Raw genomic sequence first — 20,613 nt, forward strand, 5'->3', positions numbered from 1 at the left:
CCGCTATTGTTACTAAACCGCTTTAGGAAACCGTTTCGCAAATTCCGATCGGTCGACCCGACTCCCGATACGATCGCGAAACGACAAGCGCAGAGAGACTGGAAATATGGCTGAAATGATTTGTCTTTGCATATTTGAGGAGTGACGCGGAAAGTTTTTGCGTGAAGATTGCAATGAAATAAAATTAAAGAAAAATAAAAGGTCGTAGGCCAAAATGGGTGAAATATGTTTAAGTATATCCTGTTTTTTCTGTATAGCTTCACTGAGTGAAAAAGAAGTCGGAAAACAACAAGCCGCCACCGTCGTCGCAAGTGCCACGCGCCCCCACCAGGCGCGGTATTGAAGACGGGTAGTCTATCACCGTCACTTCTGTACCCCTCTTGAAATCATAATAGTGGTGACGTACGAATGTCTCCACTCTGTGTCGCAATTGCAGCGCTGTTACATTAAGGTTCATATTATGTTATACTATGTGCACTGAAAACGGTTGTCTTTCCTGTGCTGCCGCCGTTTTCTCTTAAAATATTAATGGGGAATGGATAGTTCATTGTGTGACATATACCTGAAACAGTCTGTTATCACCAACGTTTAGGAATACTCTGAGTTCTCAGACGCCAGGCTCCTATGTTCACGACGCTCTTCGGGAGATAGTTTAACTCGTACCATGTGTACACTTGATGGTTGTTCCTAGAATGGAGTTTTGCTACCTCTATTCGGGGCTGATAAACCTGGCGATCTTCCAGTGCCTTCCATAACCTCCAGCTCATCATCCCCAGTGCCCACAAGTGGTCGAGTGCCTCCTCGCCTACCCCTCTGCTCATATGACATCCCCGTTAACCAATCAGCATCGAGTACCCAACCAGTTATATAGAGTCGGCCCCCATGGCCACAATTTTATCCAGGCTTTACCAAATGCCGAACACCTAGCCAAAAAACATTGCACGTTAAAATGCATGGCAAACTGCTAGGCAATTGTGTTGCATGCGTAAAACGTTCTAGCTTTCGAAACGTTTAGCGATACTCTGAACTTTGCGCATGTAGTAGAATTGCCTTGATAGTTGTTCCTAGAAGGAAGCGATACTACCGCTAATAGGGCTGATAAAACCTGGCGGTCTTCCAAAAACCTTCCATTCACTCGAGCTCCTCTCCCTCAGTGCGCAAAGGTGTGCGAGCCTCTCCTCGCCTACCCCTCTGGTCAGGTGACTTTCCCCGTTAACCAGTCAGCATCAATATTCGCGACCACGCTTATCAGGCTTCAACTCTCAGGCTTCACAAAATGCTGAGCCCCTAACCAAAGAACGCTTCACGTGAAAATTGTCTTTCTGGAAAAGCAGATTGCATATCTTGGAGTAGCACGGCGAAGCATTTGGTGCCCAGCTTTTTCGTCGGAACGACGTTCTTATTTTAGGTCAGTGTCAACCGGGACTCATAAAAGAAACCCCTGGTTACTTTTTCTATTCGTCCAATTTCATCGGATCCCACAATGTATGTCATTTCAAGGTATCTTCAAGGTGAGATCACGCAAATCATGTCGTAAGCCGAAGGCAGTATAGACCAAAGCAGACGACGCAGACCCTTCATTGTGTGCCTGTATATCAGTGTTTCCAGCAGCTCTATCAGGGTCACGTGGTTTATGAACCATGTTTGCCATACAAGCTACGAAGAGGTCAATGGTCGATCGTTTACGAGCGTGCCCCTCTTTACGTCCGCTTTTGTTCTTTCCACACGACAGCGCAACGCATGCTTCCGTGCGAGAAGTCTGCTCAAGAGGCTTTCGACTTTCTAATGCTAATGTCCATCATGATTTAAGTAGCGCTCCCTCTCCTAAACATAGGATCTCTCGGCAGACCCTGTAAACACAGAGCCCTTACGCACTCGCTATGAGCGGTCGCGCGACGGCCTCTGGAGGCTATTTCGCCTGGCATTAAAGGGATGCTGAACCGAAGTTTGAATTTCCCAAAACACGCAGAAAAAAGCGTGCAACGGCATGCTACAAACACCAAAACGTCACTCATACAGCGATATCTCGAACGGATGACCGTATCTTTCAAAAAAAGAGGCGCATTTGGCAGGAATGTTGACGTCATGCTTCTCCGAGAAGGAGAGGGAACGGCCTCGCTTCTTCTCCGCCTCGCGGCCTTGAGGGAGCGAAGCGAAAAGAGGAGGAAACTCGGTATATTGACCTCACGCGCCTCGTCGGCCTGGTTCAATCTCGACCTTTTTTTTCCAAAAATACGGCCATCCATTCGAGATATCGCCTTACGAGTAGTGGTGTAGGGATTGTAGCGTCCCGCCTACATTTCCTGCATTGTTTTTTCTGAAATCCAAATTTCGGTTCACCATCCCTTTAAGAGCATAAAGGAGGCACTGGTAATTTCTATACAACCGAAAAAACGTCAGCATGGCGGGTGGGCGGTTCACATTGCTCGGAGACGCGCTTGGCAATATCCGAAGCTCAGGTGAGGAGAAGGGTTAATGAAATATTATAGCGAGTTCCAGAGACGTGTACTGATAGGGTTGAGTATCGCAATGGCTGAGAGATAGCACCATTTCCGAGACGCAAAACAATTTTCACGTGCAGGGGTCAGAACTGGGTGCAAGCGTCTGCGGACGTCATAAGATATGCAAGGTATTGCAGCGCCAGTGACGACTAGAGAACAAAATGTATGCCCGGCAATTTCAACGCTAATTCTTATAGGTCCGACGGGTATAGGATTAACTGCGAAATGGAAGTATCCAGGCTGACCTGCAGGCTGTCGCACTAAGTTTAGCAATGGGTAGTAGGAGCTGCAGTGTTATTAAACGTAGAAATTGAGCCACACTGGCAGGATATGAGGCAGGCGATTGAAAACGGCGGTTCCCGGGAGTCTGAAAAGTACTTTCATTGCGACGGCTATGGAAATGGCGGCTTTCGTCAGAACTAAAGTGTTGAGATGGGGTTGCTGTCGGGAGGGAAGATGTCTCTTGACTGATCCGGCAACGACATTAGCGAGCAATGAGTCCATAGTTGCGGGAGTAAACAATATCGGCCTGTTGTCCTCTTTTCTCCGCAGCTTGGATCGGTGTTGTGGTCCATATAAGCGTGGTGTTTGGGACTCGTGCGCCTGAGTATGTGTTTTGTAGCGATGCTGCGCCGGTTGTATAAAGCAGAAAGGTGAACACGTCTGAGATGGGGGCGTAGTAGGCGTGTACGAGCACGGAGAACTGGAAGACTGGAAATTGGCACGCAGTTCGTTTTGCAACACTTTTCAAATTGTCTTCATATCGATGGCTTGTTCGGAAGTGTCGTTAGTAAAGCATAGTGACCCGAAGTATTGTCGTAGATCCTCGGGAATAATGAAGCGAATCAGTTCTGGAAGGTTTGTGGTGCCGACCGTGTTAAGGGAAACCTCGGAGAGGCATTCAAAAGGCACCTTTGTTACATGAGAGCTCTGCATTTTTTCTACGTCTTTCATTGTGATGTTAGTTTCTATACAGTCGCATGGGCTTTCGTAGATAGAATAAAAAATAAAATCCTGAAAGAATCCTTTAAAAATGTGTGGAATGTTGTCGATCTCAGTGATATGCTTATCGACGCATCGATAGGGACGAAGGACTTCTTCGCTATAGCTCGTCGATGACTCGAATGTGGTTTGGTAGCGGCAGGACAACTTGTGCTTGGCTTGTTGCTTGCGGCTCTCAGGTTTGCCGAATGCTTCCGGAAAAGCGGTCGTGAAACCACACCAAAAGATGATACCCTCCTCGCAGTTCTCAAACAAATGAAGCCCTGTGTCGTTCAGATAAAACATCGCGTTCTCCAGCTTATGGGACTAATCTCAGTGGTTGTGGATGTTTACGCAACCGTATTGCTTCAGCTAATTCCCGACATCGGAAGACCCGCTGAAGATGAAATGGTCCCGCTGGCGGTGCTTGACAGGGTTGTGCGGCGGGGGTGAGCACTGCTGAGATGTTCTTGCTTCATGTGCTGCCATGGTGGGGTGGTTGTGCGTTCTCTGCGAAACTCCACGTGCGCAGAATAAAGCGAACCTAGTGAGCGTAGTTACCTTCTTCACCTGTGAGATTTTTCAATGCACGATGACTGACTGTGTTGAGGGTATTACGGAGGTTGTCCAGTCGAATTCCTGCCTCGGGCGCCGGCTCCTCTTCTCTTTCTGCTCCCCGTCCTTTCATTCTTCACAATATAAACATGTCTGAGCCATGTTGGACCAAAACTATTTTATTTTATTTATTTATTATTTTTGTATAATACGATTTTTTTGGCAAAATCTTTATATGACACTCCTCAAATACGCTGACAATTCATTCCGGTTATATTTTGCTCGCCGAAACAAAATGAAAAGGCTAAACATTTCGCCGAAACACGATGAAAAAGCTAAACATATAACATATAGTTATATGTTTAGCCTGTTCATCCTATTTCCGCGAGCAAAACATAACTTTTGTGATTCAAGCGAGAACGCATTTTGCGCCCGTCGTTTGGCGATCGTGTCAGCACCCGGATCAACAAGACGAAAATATAAAACGGTCACTTAAAACACCCTACTTTCATGCACAGACCAGGAGCAGAAGAAAATTAAAGAAAAAGGCTTTAGATGAGCTTTAACTCTTTCCAGGTTGTTAAAGATAATGCGGTATGGGCATCATTACGAACCAGCGCACAGGGAGACAGTTACTCAAGATCCAAACACACCGAAAAATACACTCACACAGCACTGAACTATCAACTGAATTGTATTTCAAACTTCCTCTTCTTCGACCCCAAGGAATAGGTTGCCAAGGAAGAAAAGGGGAAAGACAATGGCAAAGGGAGGAAGGTGAAAGAAAAAGAAAAAGAAAAACAGACATAAAAAAGGGAAAATAGAAGACAAAGAAAAGGAAAATAAAAGAAAATAGTACTAATACAGCCGAGTCCAAGAGTTACAAAAATTACAAAAAAAATTACAAAATTAATCTCGGTGATATGCTGGTCTACTGTCGACTACACTTCTGGCGTAAATAGTTCATGTGATGCAAAAAGTCCAAGAGTTACCAAAATTAGTTGTTAAATAATATCAGAAGTAAACAAAAAGAAAGAAACCAGTGCTTATACTGGCTTGCTGTCGAGAACACCTTCTGTCTAAATAATGCAGTTCTTTCTCCGATAAAGCTAAGGACGAGGTGCAAACATACTAACATACATACTTGCAATGTTCTCCGCTTCTATAATTTCTCGGGTGAGCTGGTTTTTATTCCTGCCTAACACAGCACAGTTGACCAGTCGCGCGAAACAGCCACAATCCCTACAGTGAATACACAGGTGACCGGAGTCGGCATTGGCAATTTTGTTGTTGTGCTCCCGCGGGCGGTCATTTAAACACCGCCCAGTCTGTCCAATGTGCTCTTTTCCACAGGAAAGGGGAAACGAATAGACGACCCCTTCAACATATGGGACAAAGTTGGATCTGTGTTTCTTTGCGCAGCTGTTGGTGCTGATTGAGGAGGTGTTTACTTTTTTGCGGAGTCTGTGAAGTTTGTGTGGTGCTGAAAACACTACAGTCATATTTGCTCTGTTTGCTATTTTCTTTAGACCATGAGATAGATTATGCATATATAGGGGTGGAAGCGGGTTAGAGCCTCTTGTAGCAGGTTTGGGAGCAGCAAAAGTCCCACTTTGGAGCAGTTTCGGAGCAGTAAAAGGCTCGCTTTAGACCAGCTCGGGAGCAGCAAATGTAAGTTTTGTAGCCGTAGAAGTAGGTTTGGGGCAGGTAACGGAGGTTGAACAGCTGTCTAAAAGTGATTTGTTGTTTCTAAATATGAAAATGTAGCAAACATATGGGCATGCACATCCCAGAATAATTTTCAAGCAAGATACATACATACCTTTCTATTTCTATTGCATTGAAATATGGAATATTGGCAATTTATGCAAAGGAAAGGCTTTGAAAACCATTCCGGCAGCAGGCAGAGTCATGACAGACTTTATATGGGAGGCCCCGACAATAAAAGCAAAACTTGAGCCACGCCAGTACAAAACCGTCGATTTAATAGACCAATTGTAAACAGGTATCCAGAAAACTAAACTACTACAAGGTGTCAGATAAACTACTTTCGCCTACTACAGTTTGTGTTTAATAAAGAATACACATGTTCAATCACTGCTTAAAAATCCCTATATCAAGTTCAGTGACAAAATACAAGGCTACTGACATTTGATAAAAATTCAGATGCGAAATAAAATATGTATTTTATATCTTTAGAATACCACAGTCACTCGTACATATGCAACTTTAAGCATCGACAAAAGAGCAATGTAACCTTATGTACTCCATAAAACGTTGTGCATTGCGTGTCTCCATAAAAAAATTAAGGTACCGCAACATGTTTCAAAATGAAGCAGTCCTTGCTGACCTGTTTTCATTAAATACGAATGCTCTTAATCCCTGTTCATAAAATACAGTAATCCCTACACCAAAGTTAACATACAAAGCTATATCTATATCACTTTAGATGGAAAAATATATTGTCTTAGAATTATCACAGCCACTAATACATATGCAGCATAAATACTGACTAGAAGAGCCCACAGGCTTCCATGTTCAAAAAGAAAGAAAAGGTTGTGACTAAGCTGAATCTCTGTACATAGAAACAACTGAAGTTCACCTTTTTTCACAGTTTGAAGAGCAGAGTCCATTTCTTTTGTGCGCTCAAGTACTTTGGCAGTTTAGAGTTCACATCTCTTAGCAGGAGGTGTCCACTCCCCACCTTGTCCATTTCCTTAACTGCCGAACTCTTGCTTATGAGTTCTTGTGCACTCAGTAGAAGTGCTTTAAGAAAAGACCGTTTGAACGAGACTGAAAATGAGATGTAGCTGATCAGGCGCTGATCCCTGCGGGGCAGGCTGCCTTCTTACGTGCCAAAAAGCCCACCGGCTTCTCTCTATCCAACCCCCCCCCCCCCCCCCCAACCAGATACACCTATACCCGAAACTTGTACGAGTAGAGTGGCTATAGCGAGTTAAGGTGCGTTCACGACAGGAATCGGCAGCGCGGGAGTGTTGTACGGCATTTCTGATGCAACCCCCACTCCTCCACGCTAAAGGAAAGAAAACAAAGTGTGTAGCCCTGCCAATTAACCAACTCGCTTAAGATCGCGGGTATTGTTTTCGCCGGTGGTCTGACGGTGGGAAACAACACACGAGAGCGTGCACACTCGCGCACACAGTGATGCTTTTGGTTTCGTTTTGACAAGACAAATTGAGCTCGAGAACGCATGTGCCTGTGCTCGCGATTCTTCACGGCTAAGCGTCCAAATATGGTACGCTACCAAATAACAGGTAAAACTTGTAAAGACCATTGATTTTTTCTCATGTTGACGCATGTGCATGCGCTCGCAAAGAAACACAAACGAAACTAACAGCGCGTGTTTCTTAATTGCGTTCACAAAGAAAAACAAACGTAACTAACATAGTACGTGTTTCTTAACGGCTAAGTGTCAAAATATGGTACGCTACCAAATGACAGGTAAAGCTAGTAAAGACCACTTACTTCTGCTCATGTGGATGGCCGAAATAGCCCACCGGTACCGAGGCACTAACTCTCACGATCACGGCAAATCGGGACCACGGGCAACTGCATGCGCGCTCCAACCGCGCAAACCAACTATGCCCGAAACCAAACCGACGTGTTCGTATATCAAGCGCTCTTTGTAGTCAAAATCGACATCTCACTCTCGATGAACTAAAATCGACGCCTCACCCTGCGGTTACACGTGGTTCGGAGCCCCAGTCGAGTGGGTACGAGTCACCCGCACTGACGCCTAAACAAAAGTACACACCACATGGTGGCCAGTGGCCAACAGTTTTCCGCTAAATTTAGAGAAAACACACAAACAAAAAGCTGAAACTGACGTTTTGGAGCACGCTGGCGCAGGGAAGTGAATTGGCGCAGGGTGGCGCAATTGGCGCAGCGCTTCCACCCCTGCATATATGGCACGGTTACCAGTCTGGTTGTCCTGCCTCTGGGTATTTTTGCGGCGCTACCGAGCTTGATTTCTCTGAGCTAAAAATATTTTGCATCGATATCAAGGGCCTATAATATTCCTTATCCCAAGAACGTCTCCTAAAATGTGTGGAAGAAAGCATTGATGCCTTTGGTGTCATACCCTTTATGAACGCGGCAGGTCTGTCCCAAAGTCAGTTTCTGGACTGACTGAAGATAGATTTGAAGTTCACCTTCGATGCTTGCGATGGAAATGCCTACCTACAAAAGACAGGAGTATGCATAGGACGCAGCATTGCTCAAGTCCTTAGTGACATCTTTCTTGCACATCAAGACAGGAGTCTACAACGAATAATATTGGATACATCAAGAGCTGTGAAAGTATGTAGATATGCACATGGTTTTTTAATCTTCCTTGCTACAAATGATACAAACTTCACGGCCATCGTGGAAGAGGTTCTCTACAATTTCAAGAACAGTATGAATCCTCTGGAACTCACCTACGAACTGCCGGTCTCATTACCATTCCTGGATCTTCGACTGTATGTGCTACCCTATCACATATGTTGGTCCTATGAGCCCACGGGAAAGTAACCTCTTCTTTCATTCAACTCTGCACATTCCAAGTTTGTAAACAGAGGTATAGTGAGGGCATGCCCTAAGAACTCTATTAGCAAGTCATGCTTACATCCAATACAGATGAGCTTCGACGTACAAGTATCAAGGCTAAGGTCCGCTGGATATCCTGTATTCATATTGACGTCAGTAACCGAGGTTCTCCTCAGAAAAACCAAGCTCGGTAGCGCTGCAAAAATGCCCAAAGACAGGACAACCAGACTGGTAGTCGTGTCATATATGCATACCATATCTCATGGTCTAAAGAAACTAGCAAACAGAGCAAATGTGAATGTAGTGTTTTCAGCACCACACAAACTTCACAGCCTCTGCAAAAAAGTAAACACCTCCTTAGTCAGCACCGTCAGCTGCGAAAAGTAACACAAATCCAATTTCGTCCTATGTCTTGAAGGGGTATTTTATTCGTTTCCCCTTTCCTGTGGAAAAAGTACATTGAACAGACTGGGCGGTGTTTAAACGACCACCTGCGAGAGCACAACAACATTGCCAATGCCAACTCCGATCACCTAGGTATTCACTGTAGGGATTGTGGCTCTTTTGCGCGACTGGTCAACTGTGCTGTGTCAGGCAGGAGTAAAAACCAGCTCACCCGAGAAATTATAGAAGCAGAGAACATTGCAAGACAGGAAGCCCAGCCTGTTAGCACTTCGTCCTTAGCTTTATCGGGGAAAGAACTGCATTATTTAGACAGAAGGTGTTCTCGACGGTAAGCCAGTATAACCACTAATTTTTTTCTTTTTGTTTACTTCTGATATTACTTAACAACTAATTTGGTAACTCTTGGACTTTTTGCATCACATGAGCTATTTACGCCAAGAGTGTAGTCGACAGTAGACCAGCATATCACCTGGTTTATATATGTTCATGAATAATTTTGTAAGTATTTTTGTAATTTTTGTAACTCTTGGACTCGTCTGTATTAGTATAATTCTCCATTAGTTTCCTTTTCCTTGTCTTCTATATTCCTTTTTCTATTCATCTCTGTTTTTCTTTTTTTTCGCCTTCCTCCCTTTGCCTTGTCTTTCCCCTTTTCTTCCTTGGCAACCTATTCCTTGGGGTCAAAGAAGAGGAAGTTTCAAATACAAATCAGTTGATAGTTCAGCGCTGTGTGCGTGTATTTTTCTGTGTGTTTGGATTTTGAGTAACTGTCTACTTGTGCGCTGGTTCGTAATAATGCCTTACCAACTCGCCCAATCTGCGGTATGGGGTCATGTTGGTGTGAGACACTTCATTGGTTGTGTATTTGCTGTACGGTATTAAGGTTGCCCCTTTGCAAAACTTCTATTTTATTTTTCAAGGTCACTGGAAAATAACAGGTGGTAAATTGATGAAATACATCCTCGGGTGGAAAGCCCTCAAAAGAGGCTATCAAATGAAATTTGTTGTAGTGATGCGCTACATATTCTATTGATATAAAATGGTTTTCAAGAATGTTTAGAATTAAAGGTAAACTAGCGTCTGTACTATCTTATTCCCCGTAAAGCCGATGTATATAAATGAGTAACTTAAGCTGAAAAAGTATACAGGATGTTTTTTGTTTTTTTTTTGCTTTAGAGATATGTTGTTAAAAAGTTATAAAGCTAGGCAATGCGTTTTTTTGGGCATATTTGTTCAGCACGTAGAGAACATAGCATAGAGATAATCCTCACAATAAATCAAATGATTTATAATAAATCGGTTTGTAACTTTTCATTTTGTAAAATGAATATATGGTTTTCATTAAAACGTTCCTGAGCGCCACCAAAAATCACTATATCACTCAAGTTGTAAAAAGCGCGAATGATAATTCTAATCATCCGTGTTTTCTTACGAAAAGCCTTGCACCTGCTGCACGAATAATAAGTTTTCCCGCGCGTTCCAAAACTTTTTACACTTTTTTTTTAGTGGTTTTCAATGACGCTCATTACGTTTATAATTGTAACAACTCAGACGCTTACTTAAAATAATGTTGAAGATAATCAGCAAAATTTAGGTAATCATTTGACTTTTCACAACAACTAGCCCCATATAGTTTATACGCCTGGCCGCTTACCCCACCGGCACAAACCACACTGGTGTAGCATCCGCAGTTTATTCAGCGGTTTATTCGGCGCATTAATAGGTAACTGTTGTAACTACTCAATATTTGAATAAATAAATAAATATAGATACGCCAAGAGTCGCTATGTTTACTCATTCTTGGTATTTTTGAATATAGACGGGGTCATATTATTCAGTGAAAAACTTGTATTCATTAAAATATTGAACTTACATTTTTCTCTTTTTAATAGGAATGCTGCACAGGAGTGTGCACGCCCATTCAATTCGGTTTTGAAAACCCGTTAGCTCTGAAGTCATGCGCTAAAAAAAGGACAGCAACTGGATGGTACTCGTAAATACGTGAACTCGCTAACGGTGTCAAGTCGAGTTCCAAATATGGCTAAAACCATATCCAATTCAAATCTTGAGGTGGTTGTTTATTATTTCTGCTTGTTTTAAAAAAATGACACATGAAAAATAAAAATAACATTGTTTTCGAAGTCCTCAGCCATTAAAACTTTAGAGCTGCAGTTGGATCATTTCTTTAATAATGAATTTGGGTGTTACACTCGTTTTTAATAACACCAATTCTGATTTCGTAGCCGCAAGGTTCCGGCCATCGCCACTGGTCGCACGAAATGTCGTATGGACATCATCGCAAAACTCTCAATAGGGTTATTCACGCGTCATCCTTGCTATAGAATGGTCAGTGAACTCATTCGTGTTATATAACGCTGTGCATATGCGGCGAAGAAACTTGTATAGTTCAGAATTATTTCCGAAGCTTTTCGATGAAACCGCGGCGCCGTATCCAAGTCCAAATTCAAACCCAGTCTCCGGGCGAAAGTGGTCGACGCGACGACGAAGGCTGTTCCGATGTGTGTCGACTTGCTGATGGTCTCAAAGCTTGGCCCTTGCCAGTTGACGAGCCTCTTCAGGACACTGATATATAATTTGAGCGCCGTCATTGCTAAATAACTGGATCATGGAAAAGTAGTGCCAAGCTTCCCTTATGGTCGGCATTTTCGCTCATAATATGAGCATGTTCTTTGTAACCTCTTCATTCTAAGTGAGCCCTTGTAAATTCGCTGGGGACCGGTAGCTTATAGATGCGTTTCTTGTATACCGAGATTTGTCTATTCACATACCAGCGAAAGAAACGTACAACTTCGTACTACCACCACATGTGGCGTCGGTCCTTGGAGGCATTGAACTATAAATGTTCTGTTTTGATATACGCAAGAAGAACAATGTCATTATGAGGAACCTGTGAAGATGGGCATGACTGATAAGTGTATTGCATGCACAACGCCAAATACGCTTATTTTGGCGAGAAACGCCTTCAATACGATGATGCTCCATGGTGATCTTCGTTCTAGTGGATTAGGACGACCCTCTCGAAGCTTCGAAGATTTCAAGGGGCTTAATTGGCGATTGCCATAACCACAGAAAGCGATTAGTCAATCGCCGTACGAGGTTTTAGTTTTCTTGGCAGACTTGTACGTAGTTCAACTACTCCACTCAGGTTAATCGTTATACTCCTGTGACATACCAGTCGACTGGAGACATGCTAAAGTAACCCCAGTTTTCAAAAACGGTTCTAAAATGTGTATAACAAATTACAGACCTATTTCGTTAACGAGTGTACCTAGTAAACTGATGGAGCATGTCATATATTCACAAATAATGAATCGCTTATCTTCCAATAATCTATTGTTTGCAAACCAGCACAGTTTTCGACGGTCTCTCTCATGTGAATCGCAACTTTCTGAATTAACTACAGATATTCATGAAAGCCTACATGCCAAGACAGATATTCATGCCATCTTCATTGATTTTTCAAAAGCCTTCGATAAAGTTCCCCACTGTCGATTGCTTCAAAAACTTCACTCTTTTCATATCGACAGAGGCTTTATAAATTGGATCGAATCATTCCTAACATCTAGAACACAGTATGTTTCTCTTCATGAACAGTCTTCTACGACCATGCAAGTAAGATCAGGTGTACCGCAGGGAACCGTGCTGGGACCATTATTATTTCTGATTTATGTTAATGATTTGTCTCTCTGTATTAACTCCACTCTAAGATTGTTCGCGGATGATTGTGTGATGTACTCTAGAATTCATAATGTAAATGACTGTAGCACTTTGCAAAATGACCTTGTCAAGATTGAGTCTTGGTGTGGAAAATGGCAGATGGAGGTCAATGTTCAAAAAACTGAGTTCATGGTCTTTAGTACTAAACGTGTTCCGACAAAATCTAATTATACTCTTTTCAACAACCACATAGAGCAAGTGGTGCACTATAAGTACCTCAGAGTTTTCCTAAGCAGTAATCTTTCTTGGGAACATCATGTTAACCATATATCAGCCACAGCTAACAAATCACTCGGTTTTCTCCGACGTTCCCTCCACCTCGCATCTCAAAAAACTAAACTAACAGCTTATACCGCTCTAATACGACCCATTCTGGAATATGCTTCAGCCATCTGGAACCCTCACCAAGTCTTCTTAGAAAAAGAATTAGAGTCAATTCAAAATAAAGCAGCTCGTTTCATTTTGCGAAACTACAACTTCCCAGTAAGTGTAACCTCTCTAAAATCATCTGTACAGCTTCCTCTTTTGAAAGACCGTAGAACGTTAAACAAACTGAAATTGCTTCACAAACTTTTTTATTACTCTCCATCTCGTAAGTCGATCTATTGTAAACCTGCCCCTTTTATCTCACGCTGACTTGACCACCCCTGCAAATTACACCTTGACATTCCCAGAACTAACCTTTACAAGTTCTCGCCTCTTCAGCTTGCTATTAGTGACTGGAACCAACTACCCGAAGCCATTGTCACAATAATAGACCCACAGAAATTCGCCGATAATGTTGCCGTTCATCTCCATCTGTGATAATTTTCTTGTTTTATATTACTAGCGTTCTTTTGTTTTGACACTGTCCTGCCAAATGTCCCCCCTTTGTAATACACCTCGTGGGTCTTAAGGGGAACCAATAAATGAAATGAAATGAAATAATATAGTTTAACTACTTTTCTTAGTTCAGTAACTTTCTTTTACATTTTTATTTCGGTAATTAGTAGTTTGCTTTAATTACTTTTTCTGAGTAACTTCCGCTTAAGTTACAAATTACTTTCGAATTTCAGGGATTGTTTTTCCTATCAACAATCATTTCTTTTGCCTATCAACAAACATTCCTGCACAAAAAAGATAAGATGTTGGAAGATAAGCTGATATTTGCAAAGAGGGGGAAGCATGTGGCATGCAGAAAATGGTATGGAGAGTCTGAAACCCCCCAAAACTTTTACGAGCCCCCCCCCCCCCCCCCCCACACACTGCAACAACACTGCTACGAGGCGTGGGGTGCGAGCAGACACGACGCAAGAGAGGCCGAGTAACTGCGAGATTTAACCCATTTGAAGAAAGGGCTGGTCACCGCTTTTACCCAACGTAGAAACTCTCGCCCAGTACAGGAGGTGCGCACACTATATCCACACTCAAAAGAGGCAACAAAATGCAGCACCTGCTCTGAAGCTCATCTGGTGCTACCGTAGTTTGTGCTGTACTCGTACAATTGCGTGCTAAAGGGCAACGCCAAGGGGACCTTTTTGCGTTGCCTCCCCCCCCCCCCCCCCCAACTCAGAAGATGCAGATCTTCAAAGATTCAAAGATCGTTCGAGAAACCTTAGCAATTCTCCCACCAGTTTTATATGAAAAATATTAAACAAGCAGTGCTGAGAAATACTCTAAGTACATGGTACTTAAAATACTACTATTTAGAAAACTTGTACTTTACTTGAAGTACATTCTCTAAGAGTGTACTTGTACTTTCCGAAGTCCGAAGTCCGAAGTTGAAGTCCAAAGTATAACTCCCGACTTCAATGTACGTACATTCCCTGAATTTGAAAACAAAACATGGCGTATCGTCGTGTAAAAACGCGTTCTTTCGAGACGTCATGTGGTCATTTCTCTGAGTGAAGTAATCGCGGCTATAAGACCAACACAAATAAGTGCCTTATAAGTTGATTGTGTCAAATAGCTTGTCAGCGAGAGTAAAACAACTACTCTGCGGCGATTTGACTTTATGCAATATTTGCTGCCATTTACGTAAAACATTAATGCACATCCGATTATCTCTGAAGCAATCCATACCAGATAAAAAAGCACTGTATGGGGAATGAAAGGGAATCATGAAATGTGGTGTTAAAATAACTTGTACTTTACCTTAAAATATATTGTATTTATAGTACGTTATTTCAAGTACACTGCACCCGGTGTACTGACTACTTTACTTAAAGTACTACATCGCCTATCATTTACTTTGCACTTTACTTCAAGTACTTTTTAGATGTACTTTACGCTACACTGTAAGCGAGCAAACACTGTCTAAAAAATCAAGCTCAGGCAGTGCTAAACCTCAAAGTAGAAATGCCACAGTCGCAGTACATCGCTGACCAAACAAACAAGAAGGTACAAAACAATTAGAACCGCAGAAGCAGAACCAGCTATTAAAACATATCTGTGAAAAAACAAGCCGAGTCATATTTGGCTAGTACAATTTCGCTAACGAAAAAACACCCATGTACTTTCTTTTTACCATAAAAAACATAAAAAGTAACTTCAAAACTAATTCGCTACATTTTACGGTAATCTGTCATTTTCTCAATTACTTTTCATTTGAGTAATTTCTACGCTACTCAAATTACTTTTGAAGTCAATACTCAGTAACTTAATTACTTTTTTGGGGTAACTTGTACATGTCTGGTTTTCTGTATGCTAGTATTTGGTTGTGTTCGCCTAACGGGCAAGGAAGGCGATGGTGCTACATTCGCCGGATGCACAGAATTAAAGGGGCAGTGCAACGGTTTTAATGTTGAAAGAATTGCCAATTTGCATTTTTTATATTGTTCATACAAGCCCAAGTGACCAAAAACGCGTCACCTTTCCACAAAAAACGGCTATTCTGCTCCGTAATCGCTAGGCAAAAAACGAATTATTTGCCGATCTGCAGCCGCCGGTGGCGGCTATGGGAACGAAAATGACGGCGTCTCTGGAGGATACGCGGAAGTCAACAAACCCTGTCCCCATCCGCTGCTACACTCGCCATCAGCCCCGTGGCGAACCGTCATTTGTGTCCATCGCTCGCCGCGACCTTCGACGAGGCTAAACCTTTGAAAGTCGACAATCAGGGACGAAGCGGCTGGGGTCTCTGAAGAAAGGGCCCAGGGGGAAACCACGTGGGCCCCCAGAGACGTTACTCGAAAGTCGGCGTGGAGAGTTGAGATGCACTTCGGCCTTCGATTTGTTTCATTCTTTTTTTTTTTTTAAATAAGAACTAGCGCTCGCAAGAAAATGCGGCTTTCGGTTTTTTGTTCCATGGGTGACGCAGATTAATTCCCGCAGTTAATTGGCCAAAGTCTGAAAATCGTTGCACTGCCCCTTTTGTCGTTGTCGTTGTCAATTGGCTCGTGATGAAGCATGACATCGATGGCTGTAGTAACTTACTGCCGTGTACTAGCTGAAGCGGAGTGCTCCCAGCTGCTTCTTCAACCGTGATCTTGTACGCGAAAGTACCGTACGGCAGCATTTCATCAGACGTTTTGTGCTCCCCGTTTTCGTACATGGCAATCTTGTTATCGATTATCCTAGAAAGTCTCTTAGTCAGTCTCTTTGTGTGCGTATGGCATGCAGTTGTCTCGCGATTACTCGTGTGACTTAAAGGAAGGAACTATCACGTTAGCTGAGCGATAAAAGCGGACCAAAGGTGGGTGATCAGGCCTGTTTGGGCGCTGTGCAAGTGAGTAACGTATTCAAAAACGAACTTGGCAGCATCTATAACAGTTAAAAACTGGAACGCCTAATTATCTATGTATCACGTCAGATAGCCTGTGACCACGATAACTCACCGGTTTATGGGCGTCGATGTATGAAACGAACTGAGAAAATCTATACTGATTTGCTGAAACGGAGCTACTAAAGTTGCGGTAAGCGGAAGTTAGTCATGCTTCTTGGACGGCGTCTTCTGAAAATAGAATTCTTGACATGTCCTGGAGCAATAACATACACAATTTGTAAGCCTCGGTCAGCAGTACTTCTCGCAAATGTTTGCGATCGTTCAAATGTAGTCAAATTGTCTGGCGGGTGAATCACCGTACCAACCATCGAAGACTTATTTATGTATGTCTTCCGGCACTACCAAGAGCCACGGCCACTTTCCAGCCTCGAAGTTTTTCTTGTACAAAACCCAGTGCCAAAGGCTTTGGGGAACAGCGCTTTCTTTCCCTTTCATGTACGCTACCAGCTCGCTGAGTTCCTGGTCGCGCCACTGCAGGTCCGCCAAAATCTGTGGTGTTAAGTGCTCCGAGGGCAACATCGCCGTCATCTGTGTTAATCCTGGCCAAGTCCATAGGATCCTGTGACATGCAGTCCCAATTGTTGTACTTGCGGCCTTACGTGTAGGTTATCGTAATATCGAACTCCTGCAACGGTAGGCTCCACCGCACTATTGTACCGCGAGCTTCATGAGGTGCCCAAAACAAAAAGGAGAGGTAGGTGACCACTGGCCCTATCTAAAGCCGTCTGTGGGGCCCGGAAATATTTCCGAAACGTCTACACGTAACCTTCAAGTATTTCTAAGGTATCTGGAAGGTCCCCAGGCACCACTAGGTGTTGGTCCAATATTGGAAGAGTATTGGCAAAAAAAGTTCAATGATGGTCCACTTCAGCCAATCTGCTCCCAATATTGTCTATGCCGTTATATAGAATCTTCAGTGATGGCCCAGCTTCTCTAGTGACCAACCAATATTGGAAGCACATTGGCATAAAATGGGCAATCTTGGCCTGTCAGTTCCATTCGCTTGCGAATATTGGATGAACACTGGGAAAACATGGGCAATGTTGGTCTGACAGTTCCATTGGCTTGCGAATATTGGATGAACACTGGCATAAAATGGGCAATGTTGACCTGTCAGTTCCATTGGCTTGCGAATATTGGATGAACACTGGTATAAACTGGGCAATCTCGGCCTGTCAGTTCCATTGGCTGGCGAATAATGGATGAATACGGGCCAAAAACCGGAAAATGTCGGCCCGTCAGTTCCACTGGCTTGCAAATATTGGATGAAAACAGGTATAAAATGGGCAATCTTGGCTTCTCAGTTTCATTGGCTTGCGGATATTGGATGAATACTGGCGTAAACCGGACAATGTTGACCTTTGAGTACCCTTGGCTTGCTAACATTCGATGAGCACTGGAATAAAATGGTCAACGTTGGCCTGTCCGTGCCGCTGGAATTCCAATATTTGATTCGGACTGGCATAAAATGGACACCGTTGGCTTGTCTCTAGCATTGGCTTGCCAATGTTGGATAAACACGAGCTTATAATGGTTACTGTTGTCCTGTTACTACCATTGGCTCATCGTCATTTAAAGAACACAGTTTCTAATGGTCAGGCAGCACACCATTGTTGGACCCCCGTTGGCCCAATGTTAGCAAAAAATGGTTCCAATATTGGTCTGATGTTGGCATTTTCGAAAATGCCACCCGATCCAATGGTGGTCCAACATTGGTGCCAATGTTGGACCACTGGTTTTGCAACGTTGGACCAACGTGGTTTTCGATTTTTATACAATATTGGCATAGAAGTTTCACCGTTGGCTGAACCAACATTGGCATCTAGCGCCCTACACACTTGCTCTTCCATCATTGGCTTAAATATTGGCTATTCCAATAATTTCATCCAGTTTAATACACTGGCTGTTTTTTGCGTTTATTGTCTATGCCATTATTCTATGCCGTTTTTTCAGCCAGCGTTCCAACCAGCATCACAAAAACAGTCCAGGGAACCAAGCAATTGTATCTTGCCCTTTTTCCTCAAGCACTGCTTTCTTTGACACTAACATCTGATAAATGCAGTAATTTTACCGTATTTGGACACATTAGAAATCATTAAAGCATGCAAATGAATTGTTCATAACGTTTGACAGTTCATAATTTGTTTAAATCGAATAAAAAAATTATAACATTGTGCAGTCAGGGGGGCCTAGGCAGACTCGGCGGCAGGCTCGGTAGTGGACAGGGCAGAGGGCTGGGCGAGGGGCTGGGCAAAGCGATTCCACGCAGGGGCCTGGCCACAGGATTCTCAAAGAGACAGAAGTGGGAGTTTGGATTCAGGTAAAGGGTTTCAGAGGCTCTCACTTCTCTCTTACGCTTGTCAATAATGAATATCAAAATAAAACATGGCTTCATTATCAGTCGCCTCCCTTTAATTAACTATTCGATTAATCGGTTCAGTTGCTCATCAGGTATAAAATCTCGAAAGGCCTACCGACGTTTTTATGTTTACTTTTTTATATTATAAACTTTCTTTTCCAGTGAATTTTGTTTTCGTTATTTTTTATGTAAAAAACTGAGTACTGCCTTCTAAAATAAACAGATGCGCAGGTAAAACACCGGGGCCGGCATGCTGGAATCAGTGTCTCAGCTGAGACTGGGTGAAAGAAAGCACTGCAAAGGCTCAGACGCGCGAGCGTCTTGAGTCGAGGTTTGAGTCCCTTTGAGCTTACGCTACTTTGACAATGCGTTTTTTTCCTCCGTCTCAGCTGAGACGCTGTTTCTAGCAAGACGGCCCAAGCGTTTGCTATTGTTTTGTTCGTCCGACTTGTTCTTACTCAGAGCTCGATCGATCTAGATTAAAATATTCATAGTGATTTAAAAAATTAATCGAACAGTACGAAGGTTATTTCATAAATTGCTCAGCTCTACTCTTGCAACATAATGGCGTCCCTTAACCTTTCATCTAGGTTTAAGAAGTCTTAAGAATTACAATCTCGCTATTTAAGTTGACACCAATATTTCTACATTGATATAAAAAGAAGAAAAACGTCTTTAAGATTTACGGTTTTTGCGGCACGGAAATATGTAGTTATAAATGTACCCGGTATTGCCTCCATAATATTTACAATTTATAAATCCGACCGCTGGCCTCCCTCTTTAGCTCACCAGTGTCAAAGACACTACTAAATTAACAGTTCAATAAATACCCCTTTATACTCAAGAACCTGACAGTTGAACAGAACTGGATGCTTGAATCAATCAACAATTTAAAATAAATCACGCACATAAAATAGCTTGTCGTGTAAAGACAATTATACTCGCAGAGCGCGGTGACATAACTGACACTCCACTCGCACCCAACAAGCCGAACCTTCGCAAATGAGGACTACTCAACGCTCCGTGGTATTCGGCTTTGTACATACCAGGACAACTTTTTACTACAGTACACATCTACCGCCAAGACGACGGCCAAATTTTAGCAAGAAAAATGAAATAAAATGACTTCGAACACAAAAATAACCCATCAGAACGTCTCTCACGGTCTATTGGAATAAAAAGCACTTAAAAATAGCGCTGTACAGGGCCTTTCGGGCCGATCGCTGTGAATTACACGTTGAACTCGTCGGAGATTCCTGGAACACAGTTCGACGCGGTTCAAACTCATCGGATAGTGACAAAACGTACATTGCGTAGCAAGAATACCTATCCCCGTGGTCAGGAGGACCTCTCCTTGTCACTCACATGGAAGAGAAGGCGGTCCGTCGTGTCTTCGGTCCGTCAAAGCTAGTGGTCACATGTATGTCCACAACAAAGATAGATCATCGATGTGTAGGCGCTGTCGAAAGAATATCCACGGTCCCGGCAATCCGCATGTTGAAGATCGTGGATGGCGGAGATGCCGAGCCGCTTCGCCCCATAAAAACAGTCTGTTAAGCAATCCAATGCACTCAGGCAACTTAGAAACGGACACCACGGTGTCCTGATATCCGCATGATTATCTTGCCGTTCTTGTTCTTTGGAGAAAAGAGCTATTTCTGCCACAAGAAACAAACAAAAAAAGCATGCATAAATTGCGAAGCGCATCTGCCAACTTGCAGTTCACGGATGCGCGTGTTGGAAATTGAGGAGACCGTCCCCAC

At 43.1% G+C, this 20,613-nt stretch overlaps 1 protein-coding gene across 1 annotated transcript in view; it reads left to right on the forward strand.

The window, feature by feature from the left end:
- The window catches only part of LOC120843995, a 29,411-nt gene extending 18,424 nt beyond the window's left edge, over positions 1–10,987 (forward strand). Inside the window, exon 5 of the mRNA XM_040210051.2 lies at positions 10,883–10,987. Coding sequence (XP_040065985.2) covers positions 10,883–10,987 — 105 coding nt within the window. The remainder of the gene's footprint in view (positions 1–10,882) is intronic.
- The last annotated feature ends 9,626 nt before the right edge of the window (positions 10,988–20,613 follow it).

Source organism: Ixodes scapularis, unplaced genomic scaffold (genome assembly GCF_016920785.2).
Source record: "Ixodes scapularis isolate PalLabHiFi unplaced genomic scaffold, ASM1692078v2 ptg000005l_1___fragment_3__unscaffolded, whole genome shotgun sequence".
In the NCBI taxonomy this organism is placed as follows: Eukaryota; Metazoa; Arthropoda; class Arachnida; order Ixodida; family Ixodidae; genus Ixodes; species Ixodes scapularis.